General features: G+C 37.7%; 1 protein-coding gene across 4 annotated transcripts in view; it reads right to left on the minus strand.

The window, feature by feature from the left end:
- Nucleotides 1-14,800, minus strand: part of Pus7l (pseudouridine synthase 7 like) — a 65,388-nt gene that overhangs the window by 29,563 nt on the left and 21,025 nt on the right. For all 4 annotated transcript variants that reach the window (XM_076852776.1, XM_076852778.1, XM_076852775.1 and 1 more), the window contains exon 7: nucleotides 39-316. In XM_076852776.1, the coding sequence (XP_076708891.1) occupies nucleotides 39-316 (278 nt within the window). The remainder of the gene's footprint in view (nucleotides 1-38; nucleotides 317-14,800) is intronic.

Genomic DNA, 14,800 nt, shown 5'->3' on the forward strand with positions numbered 1-14,800 from the left:
GATATGATAATTAAATCTCCTTGATGAATGATACTTACTTTAGTACTTGGAAAATACTCATCAACATCTTCATCCAAACAGACCAAATCACCCTTCACTACTCTTGATCCATAGGTTTCAAGTCGGTAAGACACTGCCTCGTTCCAAATTTTGCTGCTATATGCATGAATGTAGAATAAGCGCATGGAATGGGGAAAAGAAAACCATGCCTGGATACAACCCTCCTCTGTCATCCCAAAGCGATGTAATGCCTCCAACAACGATCTCTCTCGAACTTTGAATTCAGGCATCAATGAAAGTGTGCCTTTAGCATCCTCTGAAATAAAAAGCAAATCAGATAGCCATTTTTATTTAAAAGTCACTATGGAGATTTTTCTTATGCTGTCTAAATGAGAGGCAATCAACATATATATGAAGATGACTTTTTTTATTTGTTCGTTTTAGTTATATATGACACTACAATGTATTTTAATATATCATCCATACATGGAGTATAACTTCCCATTCTTGTGGTTGTATATGATATGAAGTTACACTAGGTGTGTATTCATATATGAACAAAGGAAAGTTATGTCCAATTCATTCTACTGTTTTTCCCATTCCCGTAGCACCTCCCTTTCCCTCCAACCCACCCTATCCCTATCCGGTGAACCTCCACTCCTTCCTCCTGGCGCCCTGCCTATTGTGAGTCAGCATCCACATATCAGAGAGAACATTTGGCCTTTCATTTTTGGAAATTGGCTTATTTCACTTAGATGATAGTCTACCATTCCATCCATTTACCAGCAAATGCCATAATTTCATTCTTCTTTAAGGATGAGTAATATTCCATTGTGTATTTGTAACACATTTTCTTTATCCATTCATCTACTGAAGGACACCTAGGTTGGTTCCATACCTTAGTTATTGAGAACTGAGCTGCTATGAACACTAACGTGGCCTCATCACTACAATATGTTGAGTTTAATTCCTTTGGATATATACCCAGTGCTGGGAGCCATCAGCCAAGTAGGTGTGACAATTTCCTTGCCAGCGTACTCCCATGCTGTCTAGTGGAAGGACTCCTGAAAGGTGACCTTGCTCAAGGACCAGGGTGGATCCGTGTTTAGGGTGTCCCTGGTTTAGCATAATAGGAGATTAGGGTGTTCCCCGTTTAGAATAGGGCGTATCCTGCTGCCTGAGTTCCTCTTGAGTTCTTAGGGTCAGACAGTATATTTTGGGAGACAGAAGCCCAGTGGGTGTGGATTTGGGCAGAGAATGTGGATTCCCCCAGAACGTGTTTGTAGACGGCCGGTGTGAGTTCGGGAATAAAGAATTGCTGTTTGAATCTACAAGCTGTGTGGTGGCTCGTGATTTGTGCCCAGCCAGAGACCGCGGCATTTGGTGGCTCGTACACGGAACGCCTGAAGCTTGGGGGTAAGTGAAATTGCTCGCCCCTGAGGGAAGGTGAGAGAATGGGTGACCATTTCAAAAAACAATGTGTTCTTCTTTTGATTTATTTTGTTTTTCTTTCAAGCTGCCTATCCCTAGAAATTTCTCAGGCAAACTGGAAAAAATGGTTGACTAAAGGTTTGAAGTTTGTCGGCCCTGAGGAAGAGAAAATTGATACAACAATTTTTTATTCCGTTTTTGTTTCATTCAGTTTCAGTTTTGTTTTGTGTTATCTTATTGGGTTGAGTTATCTTTATAGTAGATTAAAACAAACTGAAAAGATGTTAAGTAAATTGTTAGAGGTTCAGAACATGGAGAAAGACATTTTAGATCAAGCAAAAGAGAAGGTCTCTTGAGCTAGTCAGACAGAGGAAGAAAATTTAAAGGAAAAAGGGTTGTTAGGAAAAAGGCCACAACAGGAGGCTGTTACTAACTCCGTTTTATCACAAGAGGGCGTAATTCAACCAACAGCCCCACCGATAGAGACAGCTGAGTGGCCCTCAAACCCCGTAGTTGATAATTGGGATCCTGAGACAGGACCTCAAAGATTAGCATGCCCTGTACTTGAACAGGTAGGAGGGCAGCAAATTCACCGTGCTTTAGATTTTAAAACAGTGAAGCAGTTAAAGGAGGCTGTAACAACCTATGGTCCCCAAGCTCCCTTCACGGTAAGCATGGTCGAGTCCATTACTAACTTGGACATGACGCCAGCAGATTGGGCTAGCATGTGTAAATCTGTGCTAAATGGAGGACAATATTTGTTATGGAAGGTTGCCAATGAGGAATTTTGCGCAGAGACAGCTAGTCGAAATGCAGCAGCCGGTTACCCTCAAAGAAATCTAGAAATGTTGCTAGGGAAAGGACCTTATGAGGGTCAGCGGCAACAAATTGAATATGATCCTGCTATATATGCACAAATTGCTGCAGACGCAGTTAGGGCATGGAAGACTTTACAAGGACATGGAGATTTACAAGGTGAGCTATCTAAGGTAATACAGAGAGTTAATGAACCTTATGCTGACTTTGTAGATAGGCTAATTCAAACGGCTGCCAAAATTTTGGGGGATACGGAACAAGCAATGCCATTAATAAAACAACTGGCTTATGACCAAGCAAATCGTTGCTGCAGAGAGGTTATTAGACCATGGAGACATGAAGATTTAAACACATATATTAAATTATGTAGAGATATTAATGAACAAGGGCAAGTCTTGGCAGCTGCAGTACAACAGGCTTTAGATGCCAGGCCAAAAACATGCTATGATTGTGAACAAACAGGACATTTTAAAAGGAGTTGCCCCATAGGAGGAGGGTTTAACAAAACTAGGTATCAAAGAAATAGAATACCGGGTATTTGCCCACGATGCCATAGAGGGAGACATTGGGCTAATGAATGCCGTTCTCAAACTACCATAGAGGGTACTCCCTTATCAAAAAACAGACAAGGACCAGGTATTTACCCATGATATTGTGGAGAAAGGCATCAGGCTCCATTGCCAAAAAACGGACAAGGGGGTCCAATGCTCCGGGGCCCACAACCACAAATATACGGGGCAGTGGAGGAACCCAGCAACACCATCAAGGTAGTGCCCAGGACACATTGTCCATTAAATCCCTCATCAGACAAACCCGAGGGAGCGCAGGGTTGGACATCTGCGCCTCTGCCAGAGCAGTACTAACTCCAGAGATGGGAGTTCAAATCATTCCCACAGGAATAAAAGGACCTCTTCCCCAAGGGACAGTAGGCTTATTATTGGGACATAGTTCATCTACATTAAAAGGACTTATGATAAGTCCTGGGGTAATTGATCCCGATTATGTAGGTGAAATAAAAATTATAGCTAGTTCTCCAAGAGGTATATCAGTAATTTCACCTGGAGATAGAATAGCACAGTTGTTAATAATACGCAGCCTACATAATAAATTTCCTAGTCATAGTGTAAAAAGAGGTTCCAGGGGATTAGGCTCCACAGGTGTAGATTGGGCTATGTTGTCTTTAAATTTAGATTCTCGCCCAATGTTAAAACTAAATATTCAAGGACACGACTTTAATGGGCTACTGGACACAGGTGCTGACCTTAGCATCATATCTAGTCAGGAATGGCCAAAACATTGGCCATTACAACAAGCCACTCAAACGCTTCGAGGCCTAGGAGTGGCTACTAATCCCCACAGAAGTGCAATGGTATTAGATTGGAAGGATCCTGAAGAATGTGAGGGAACAATACAGCCATATGTATTGGATCATCTTCCTATAAATTTATGGGGACGAGATGTCCTAGATCAATTAGGTTTGACGTTAACAAATAACATCAATCCTAATGTGCCCACTACTAGGGCTAGACAAGGTTTTAGGAAAGAAAAAAGATTAGGAAAACAAGGACAAGGTATAGCAGCACCAATTCAAATAGATCAAGGAACAGACAGACATGGGTTGGATTTTCAGAAAGGGCCACTGAAACAATAAAAATTACTTGGAAATCAGAAAGACCAGTGTGGGTTCCTCAGTGGCCCCTGACTAAAGAAAAGATACAAGTAGCCCATGATCTGGTCAAACAACAATTAGCGGAAGAACATATACAACCTTCCATATCTCCCCATAATACTCCCACTTTTGTCATTAAAAAGAAATCTGGTAAATGGAGATTATTACAAGATTTAAGAGCCATTAATAATGAGATGGTTATTATGGGACCTGCTCAATCAGGGATTCCTCAATTGTCTGCTTTGCCAAAAACCTGGCATGTTTTAGCCATAGATATTAAAGATTGTTTTTTTTCAATTCCAATTCATCCCGAGGATAGTCCACGTTTTGCATTTACTATCCCTGCATTAATCATGAAGGTCCTGATCAGAGATATGAATGGAAAGTACTCCCTCAAGGGATGGCTAACAGTCCAACTATGTGTCAAATGTATGTTAACAAAGCTATCCAGCCACTTAGAAATCAAAATCCTGAACTACAAATATTTCACTATATGGATGATGTATTATTGGCACATAAAGATAAAAACATATTGCTGGAATGTTATGCCACTTACAAACTTATTAAAAAATTATAATCTAGAGATAGCAATAGATAAAGTACAATTAAATTTTCCAATTAATTATTTAGGAGTTCTATTATCCTCAACCATGGTCCGTCCATCAAAAATTCAAATACGAGTAGATCAACTCAAGTCACTTAACGACTTTCAAAAGTTATTGGGAGACATAAATTGGAAAAGGCCTTATCTAGGCATACCAACAGGAGAGTTGGGACCTTTATTTGATATTCTAAAAGGTCCATCAGATCCAAACTCACCTCGCATGTTAACTCCTAAAGCAAGAAAGGCATTGGAAATTATTGAAACATATATGGAAAATATACATTTGGATAGAATTGATATAAGTTTGCCTTTATTATTTATTGTACTACCAACAAAAAATATTCCTACAGGAGTATTTTGGCAAGAAGGTCCATTATTGTGGATACATTTATCTTATTCTCCTAACACTATTCTTACTAGGTATCCTGAGGCTGTAGGACAATTAATACTCAAAGGAATAAAAGCAGCGAAGGGAGTGTTTGGAATTTCTCCCAATAAAATTATTACTCCATATACTATGGATCAAATTGATGAGTTAGCTAATGAGTTAAATACTTGGGCAATAATCATGTGTAAATCTAATGTTTCATTTGATAATCACTTACCATCTAATCCTTTGTTGTCTTTTTGGTCTAAGCATCCTGTAGTTTTTCCAAAAATGACAAGAAAAACCCCTATCATGAATGCTCCAAATATATTCACTGATGGGTCAAATAATGGTACAGCAGCAGTAGTTACCCCTGATCAAACTTTTACATTTTTAGTACCCAAACAATCAGCTCAAAAGGTAGAGCTTAATGCAGTTTTACAAGCCTTTTTGATGTTTAAAGATTCTGTATTTAATTTATTTTCTGATAGTCAGTATGTAGTTAATGCTATAGTATCTCTTGAAGATGCTGGTAGGATTTCCCCTTCCTCTACTGTTTTCTCTTTGTTTTCCACTATACAAAGTCTAATCTGGGACAGAAAAGATCAATTCTTTATAGGACATATTAGGGCACATACAGGATTGCCTGGAGCCCTTAGTTTGGGCAATGATTTAGCAGATAAAACTACACATGACATACATATTTTCTCTACACTAGAAGAAGCTACGAATTTTCATTAAAAATTCCATGTTAATGCTAATACTTTACAAAAGCGTTTTAAAATAACTAAGGAACAAGCCAGACATATAATAAAACAATGTCAAAATTGTGTGACCTTTTTACCACAAGTTAATCTTGGAGTCAATCCTAGAGGACTGATACCTAACCATATTTGGCAGATGGACGTCACACACTTGCCAGAATTTGGAAAATTAAAATATTTACATGTTACAGTTGATACCTCTTCCGGATTTTTGATGGGCTCCCTTCATGCCGGAGAAAAAACTAAAGATGTTATAGCTCATTGCTTACAATATTTTGCCACTGTGGGCGTTCCTAAACAGTTAAAAAACGATAACGGTCCTGGCTATACCTCTACATCTTTTAAACAATTTTGCTCATCATTTGGTATTACTCATATAACAGGAATCCCATACAATCCACAGGGACAAGGCATAGTTGAAAGAGCTCATCAAACTATTAAAACGTACTTATTAAAGCAAAAAGAGGGAATTGGAAAGGGGTATATATCCCCCAAAGATAAACTTAAAATAACGCTTTTTACTGTAAACTTTTTAAATTTGGATTCATCAGGGCTTAGTGCTGCGGAAAGACATTTGAATCCAAAAAATGTACATAAGTCTAAGGTACTTTGGAAAGATATTCTAACAGGACAATGGAAAGGTCCTGATCCAGTGATTATCTGGAGTCGGGGCTCTGTTTGTGTGTTTCCACAGGGAGAACAGCAGCCGATTTGGATTCCAGAAAGACTAACTAAAACGATTTCTACAGATCGAAAAGAAGATGATTTGACTCAAATCCATAACAGCTGATATCTAGAACTCCAGCTTGGCCATTCTTACATCTGCGACAGTGATTAACCAGGATGCTTTTTTCAATATCAATTTTATTATTGCATTTTTTCCACATCATAAGGTTCTATTTTTATTTTTTGAGCTCATACAAACCTAGGTTAATGTTTTTCTGATCAGTTTTATTTTTTGACTGTGGAGTTTTTAAACACTGCAATGGAGATTTCACCTAGGTAAAGCTACAAGGCCTTTATTATTATCTTATGTGTTGTACGTTTGTTTGCACATTTGTGTTTTGTGTTGTATGTCTGTGTGTGCGTATGTCCATATTTCATATATGAGGAGCGCTCATGAAAAATGGATCCAAATTATTATTTTTTTTTTTATTCACGTGATTTAAATGGCTTAATTTAAATTAGGTAAACAGCTGTTAAGGATTGTTTTTAAAGGTGGTTAACAGATCTGCTTGTTTACTAATTTAAATCAGATAAACAGCTGTTAAGGATTGTTTTTTAAGGAGGTTAACAGATCTGTTTGTTTACTTTCACCTTTCCTTTTCATTATATTTAATAATTCTTTTCAGGATAATGTCTCTTTAGCATCATTGCCAGAATTCCTATCTTCATCCCAATGAATATAACTCAACAAGTATGCTCAATCAAGGAGTCAACTTACTTTGGGAGGAGACGGACATATTGATAGATTCCTCCACTTTGAACCGCTTGCAGAACTTGCCTGGACTATGTAACTATCGTTTAGTGCAGCAAATTGTGGTAATGCTGGCATATCTTTGCTGATGGTGTCACCAGTGATGCAATTTTTATTTCCTTGCCAGCGCACCACATGTTAATTGTGGTAATGCTGACATATCTTTGCTGATGGTGTCACCAGTGATGCAATTTTTCCAAAAGGAACTGTCAATTGGCTTGGTGTCGTGGCATTTCTGTATCCTCCTCCCTTCTGCTAGTGATGGTCTAAATTTGGGGGCCAATGGCTATATGCTGGACCTGTAGTCAGTGACGGGTATGATCCAGTTGCAGTGCTATCAACCTAAGACAGGAGGCTGACGCCTAAAGGTCAGTTTTCCAATGACGGGTAAGAACCATATGTTGAACTGGACAACCTACCAAGCACGGTCCTAAAGCCACATTACTTGTTGTTTAATTAATCAGAAGGAGGGAGATGCTGGGAGCCATCAGCCAAGTAGGTATGACAATTTCCTTGCCAGCGTACTCCCATGCTGTCTAGTGGAAGGACTCCTGAAAGGTGACCTTGCTCAAGGACCAGGGCGGATCCGTGTTTAGGGTGTCCCTGGTTTAGCATAATAGGAGATTAGGGTGTTCCCCGTTTAGAATAGGGCATATCCTGCTGCCTGAGTTCCTCTTGAGTTCTTAGGGTCAGACAGTATATTTTGGGAGACAGAAGCCCAGTGGGTGTGGATTTGGGCAGAGAACGTGGATTCCCCCAGAACGTGTTTGTAGACGGCCAGTGTGAGTTCGGGAATAAAGAATTGCTGTTTGAATCTACAAGCTGTGTGGTGGCTCGTGATTTGTGCCCAGCCAGAGACTGCGGCACCCAGGAGTGGGATAACTGGGTCAAATGGTGGTTCCATTCAAGGTGTTCTCAGGACTCTCCATACTGCTTTCCAGCACCAAATTGCAGTCCCACCAGCAATGTATGAGTATACCTTTCTCTTCACATCCTCACCAACATTTACTATTACTTGTATTCTTGATAATTGCCATTCTGACTGGAGTGAGATGAAATCTCAGTGTTGTTTTAATTTGCATTTTTCTTTTTTTTTTTTTAATTAATTTTTATTGTAGGTTGTTCAAAACATTACATAGTTCTTGATATATCATATTTCACACTTTGATTCAAGTGGGATATGCGGTCCCATTTTTACCCCATATACAGATTGCAGAATCACATCAGTTGCACAACCATTGATTTACATATTGCCATTCTGGTGTCTGTTGTATTCTGCTGCCTTTCCTATCCTCTACTATCCCCCCTCCCCCCTCCCCTCCCCTCTTCTCTCTCTACCCCCTCTACTGTAATTCATTTCTCCCCCTTATATTTTTCCTCTTTTCCCCTCACTTCCTCTTGTATGTAATTATGTATACCCCTGAGGGTCTCCTTCCATTTACATGCAATTTCCCTTCTCTCTCCCTTTCCCTCCCACCTCTCATCCGAGTTTAATGTTAATCTTCTTCTCATGCTCTTTGTCCCTACTCTGTTCTTAGCTACTCTCCTTATATCAAAGAAGACATTTGGCATTTGTTTTTAAGGGATTGGCTAGCTTCACTTAGCATAATCTGCTCTAATGCCATCCATTTCCCTCCAAATTCTATGATTTTGTCATTTCTTAATGCAGAGTAATACTCCATTGTGTATAAATGCCACATTTTTTTTATCCATTCGTCTATTGAAGGGCATCTAGGTTGGTTCCACAGTCTTGCTATTGTGAATTGTGCTGCTATGAACATGGATGTAGCAGTGTCCCTATAGTGTGCTCTTTTTAGGTCTTTAGGGAATAGACTGAGTAGGGGAATAGCTGGATCAAATGGTGGTTCCATTCCGAGCTTTCCAAGAAATCTCCATACTGCTTTCTAAATTGGTCGCACCAATTTGCAGTCCCACCAGCAATGTACAAGAGTACCCTTTTCCCCACATCCTCGCCAGCACTTGTTGCTGTTTGACTTCCTAATGGCTGCCAATCTTACTGGAGTGAGATGGTATCTTAGGGTGGTTTTGATTTGCATTTCTCTGACTGCTAGAGATGGTGAGCATTTTTTCATATACTTGTTGATTGATTGTATGTCCTCCTCTGAGAAATTTCTGTTCAGGTCCTTGGCCCATTTGTTGATTGGGTTATTCGTTATCTCATTGTCTAATTTTTTTAGTTCTTTGTATATTCTGGATATTAGGGCTCTGTCTGAAGTGTGAGGAGTAAAGATTTGTTCCCAGGACGTAGGTTCCCTATTTACCTCTCTTATTGTTTCTTTTGCTGAGAAAAAACTTTTTAGTTTGAGTAAGTCCCATTTGTTGATTCTAGTTATTAACTGTTGTAATATGGGTGTCCTATTGAGGAATTTGGAGCCCGACCCCACAGTATATAGATCATAGCCAACTTTTTCTTCTATCAGACGCCATGTCTCTGATTTGATATCAAGTTCCTTGATCCACTTTGAGTTAACTTTTGTGCATGGCGAGAGAAAGGGATTCAGTTTCATTTTGTTGCAAATGGATTTCCAGTTTTCCCAACACCATTTGTTGAAGATGCTATCCTTCTTCCATTGCATGCTTTTAGCCCCTTTATCGAATATAAGATAGTTGTAGTTTTGTGGATTGGTTTCTGTGTCCTCTATTCTGTACCATTGGTCCACCCGCCTGTTTTGGTACCAGTACCATGCTGTTTTTGTTACTATTGCTCTGTAGTATAGTTTGAAGTCTGGTATAGCTATACCGCCTGATTCACACTTCCTGCTTAGCATTGTTTTTGCTATTCTGGGTCTTTTATTTTTCCATATGAATTTCATGATTGCTTTCTCTATTTCTACAAGAAATGCCGTTGGGATTTTGATTGGCATTGCATTAAACCTATAGAGAACTTTTGGTAATATCGCCATTTTGATGATGTTACTTCTACCTATCCATGAACAGGGTATATTTTTCCATCTTCTAAGATCTTCTTCTATTTCTCTCTTTAGGGTTCTGTAGTTTTCATTGTATAAGTCTTTCACCTCTTTTGTTAGGTTGATTCCCAAGTATTTTATTTTTTTTGAGGATATTGTGAATGGGGTGGTTGTCCTCATTTCCATTTCAGAGGATTTGTCGCTGATATACAGGAATGCCTTTGATTTATGCGTGTTGATTTTATAGCCTGCCACTTTGCTGAATTCATTTATTAGCTCTAATAGTTTCTTTGTAGACCCTTTTGGGTCTGCTAGGTATAGAATCATGTCATCTGCAAATAGTGATAATTTGAGTTCTTCTTTTCCTATTTTTATGCCTTTAATTTCTTTCGTCTGTCTAATTGCTCTGGCCAGTGATTCGAGAACTATGTTGAACAGAAGTGGTGAGAGAGGGCATCCCTGTCTTGTTCCAGATTTTAGAGGGAATGCCTTCAGTTTTTCTCCATTCAGAATGATGCTAGCCTGAGGCTTGGCATAGATTGCTTTTACAATATTGAGGTATGTTCCTGTTATCCCTATTTTTTCTAGAGTTTTGAACATAAAGGGATGCTGTACTTTGTCGAATGCTTTTTCCGCATCTATCGAGATGATCATATGGTTCTTATTTTTAAGCCTATTGATGTGGTGAATAACATTTATTGATTTCCGTATATTGAACCAGCCTTGCATCCCAGGGATAAATCCTACCTGATCATGGTGCACAATTTTTTTGATATGTTTTTGTATCCGGTTCGCCAGCAGTTTATTGAGGATTTTTGCATCTAGGTTCATTAGAGATATTGGTCTGTAGTTTTCTTTCTTTGAAGTGTCTTTGTCTGGTTTAGGAATCAGGGTGATGTTGGCCTCATAGAATGAATTTGGAAGTTCTCCCTCTTTTTCTATTTCCTGAAATAGCTTGAAAAGTATTGGTATTAGTTCCTCTTTAAAGGTTTTGTAAAACTCTGCTGTATACCCATCCGGTCCTGGGCTTTTCTTAGTTGGTATCTTTTGATGGTATCTTCTATTTCCTTAATTGATATTGGTCTGTTTAGGTTGTCAATATCCTCCTGACTCAATCTGGGCAAATCATATGACTTAAGAAATTTATCGATGCCTTCACTATCTTCTATTTTATTGGAGTATAAGGATTCAAAATAGTTTCTGATAATCTTCTGTATTTCTGAAGTGTCTGTTGTGATATTGCCTTTTTCATCCCGTATGCTGGTAATTTGAGTTCTCTCTCTTCTTCTCTTTGTTAGCGTGGCTAAGGGTCTGTCGATTTTATTTATTTTTTCAAAGAGCCAACTTTTAGTTTTGTCAATTTTTTCAATTGTTTCTTTCGTTTCGATTTCATTAATTTCAGCTCTGATTTTAATTATTTCTTGTCTTCTACTTCTTTTGCTGTTGTTTTGCTCTTCTTTTTCTAGGATTTTGAGTTGAAGTATTAGATCATTTATTTGTTGGTTTTTTCTTTTTTTAAGGAATGAACCCCAAGCAATAAATTTTCCTCTTAGAACTGCTTTCAATGTGTCCCATAGATTCGGATATGTTGTGTCTGTGTTTTCATTTATCTCTAAGAATTTTTTAATTTCCTCCTTGATGTCTTCTATAACCCATTGATCATTCAGTAACCTATTGTTCATTCTCCAAGTGATGCATGATTTTTCCTTACTTCTTTTATCGTTAATTTTCAATTTCATTCCATTATGGTCAGATAAGATGCATGGTATTATCTCTACTCCTTTATATTGTCTAAGAGTTGCCCTGTGACATAATATATGATCTATTTTTGAGAAGGATCCATGTGCTGCTGAGAAAAAAGTGTAACTGCTTGATGTTGGGTGGTATATTCTATATATGTCAATTAAGTCTAGGTTATTAATTGTGTTATTGAGCTCTATAGTTTCCTTATTCAACTTTTGTTTGGAAGATCTGTCCAGTGGTGAGAGAGGTGTGTTGAAGTCTCCCATGATTATTGTATGGTGGTCTATTAGACTCTTGAACTTGAGAAGAGTTTGTTTGATGAACATAGCTGCACCATTGTTTGGGGCATATATATTTATGATTGTTATGTCTTGTTGGTGTATGGTTCCCTTGAGAAGTATGTAGTGTCCCTCTTCATCCCTTTTGATTAACTTTGGCTTGAAATCTATTTTATTTGATATGAGTATGGACACTCCTGCTTGTTTCCGAAGTCCATATGAGTGATATGATTTTTCCCAACCTTTCACCTTCAGTCTATGTATGTCTTTTCCTATCAAATGCGTCTCCTGAAGGCAGCATATTGTTGGGTCTTGTTTTGTGATCCATTCTACTAGCCTGTGTCTCTTAATTGGTGAGTTTAAGCCATTAACATTTAGGGTTATTATTGAGATATGGGTTGTTCTTCCAGCCATATTTGTTTATTTATGTTACTAAACATGGTTTGTTTTCCTCTTTGATTATTCCCCCCCCTTTACTGTACTACCTCCCGCTGTTGGTTTTCATTGATATTTTCCATTTCCTCTTCCTGTAATATTTTGCCGAGGATGTTTTGAAGAGATGGTTTTCTAGCTGCAAATTCTTTTAACTTTTGTTTATCATGGAAGGTTTTAATTTCATCTTCCATCCTGAAGCTTAATTTCGCGGGATACACGACTCTTGGTTGGAACCCATTTTCTTTCAGTGTTTGAAATATGTTATTCCAGGATCTTCTAGCTTTCAGAGTCTGTGTTGAAAGATCAGCTGTTATCCTGATTGGTTTACCCCTAAATGTAATCTGCTTCCTTTCTCTTGTAGCTTTTAAAATTCTCTCCTTATTCTGTATGTTGGGCATCTTCATTATAATGTGTCTAGGTGTGGATCTCTTATGATTTTGCACATTCGGCGTCCATTTTGCACATTCGGCGTCCGCATTTTTCTAATTGCTAGTGATATTAAACTTTTTTTTCATATATTTATTGACCGTTCATATTTCTTCTTCTCTGAAGTGTCTGTTCAATTCCTTTGCCCATTTATTGATTGGCTTATTTGAATTTTTTTGTGTTAAGTTTTTTGAGTTTTTTATGTATCTTGGAGATTAATGCTGTATCTGAGGTACAGGTGGCAAAGATTTTCTCCCACTCTATAGACTGTTTCTGTTCTTGATTGTTTCCTTTGAAGTGAAGAAGTTTTTTAGTTTGATACCATCCCATTTATTGATTCTTGATTTTATTTCTTGCACTTTAGGTGTCTTGTTGAGGAATTCAATTCCTAAGGTGACATGATGGAGATTTGGGCCCACTTTTCTTTTTTTTTGTACTGGGAATTGAACTCAGAGGCACTCAACCACTGAGTCACATCCTCAGCCCAATTTTGTATTTTATTTAGAGACAGGTTCTCAATGAGTTGCTCAGCACCTCACTTTTGCTGAGGCTGGCTTTTGAACTCAAAATCCTCCTGCCTCGGCCTTCAGAGCTGCTGGAATTAAAGGTGTATGCCATCGCGCCTGGCTGAGCTGACTTTTGTTAAGACGATTTTTAACACTATCAGTTAAACCTAGCTATCCTTAAGACATTCATTGCATTGGCCTTCCTTTTACTTTCCTTGCTTTAAAAAAAAAAAAAAAATGAAAAAATTCCAACATCAACATCAGTAACAGCTTGCCAGAATTCCTTCCTTTAGAATAGAGCTAAACTAACTTGCAGGTTATTCAGAAGACTGCCAAACAAACAGCAACAACAACAAATATCCCCAAGAATTAAATAAGCTGCTGAGCCAGTAGGAACTAGAGATTTTAAAGAGTTATTTTGGACATATACACAGAATTTTTAGAGTAAGAAATCATTGAGACCTGGATCCTTTCAGTATACTATTAGGCCTCACTAATGAGACACTTTTTTAAAGCATAGATTACTAAGCACTACTGCAAAGATGCTCATTCAGGTAGGGCCTTATATTTGACATTTTAATAAATACACAAGGTGTTTCTCATGCACATTAAAGTTTAAGAATTATTGATATGAGAAAATTATCTTCACAGTGTCTATATCTATAGTAAGGTATAAACAAATAAGTCACCTTGAAATGTCTTTTATTATTACTTAGATTATTCATAAAGTCAAAAATGTTCATACTATTTATATATCATGGTGTGACACAAAAATATTTCTCTTCTGTGAATAATTATCTATATTAATATGTATATGATTAAAAATAATGACTAGAGATTTGAAAACTGATGTCTTTTATTTCAATGTAAGTGAAATTTAGTACAAACAGGTATGTTGATTGGGTATTTGAATGAACCTGAAATGGTATGGTTGCTTTGGTTATTTTTTAAGTACAAGTTCTATTTGTTCAGTATGGAGTATATGCCAGCCACTATTTTAAGGGTATCATTTAAATCTCTTAACAACATTTACGTAACATTATTAGCTAAAATTTACAGACAAGAAAACAAAAACAAAGAAGTTAAATGGCCTGCACAAGATCACACAGTTGGAAAGTACTTAAGTGAAGAGTGAAGTCCATGCCTTTTGACTGCAGCCTCACTCACTGCCACTTTTCTTCACTGCAGCCCATTAAGGGTTTTATGTATACACCATAACATTAATCTAAAATTATGAAGGCTGAGAGTCAGGAATATTTTACAACTAGATCAAAAACAATGCATAAAGTATTTAATATCAAAAATGAACTTTTAATTAGATTATGTTTCAATTCTTCACTGATTCTAATGAATT

Source organism: Callospermophilus lateralis, chromosome 4 (genome assembly GCF_048772815.1).
Source record: "Callospermophilus lateralis isolate mCalLat2 chromosome 4, mCalLat2.hap1, whole genome shotgun sequence".
In the NCBI taxonomy this organism is placed as follows: Eukaryota; Metazoa; Chordata; class Mammalia; order Rodentia; family Sciuridae; genus Callospermophilus; species Callospermophilus lateralis.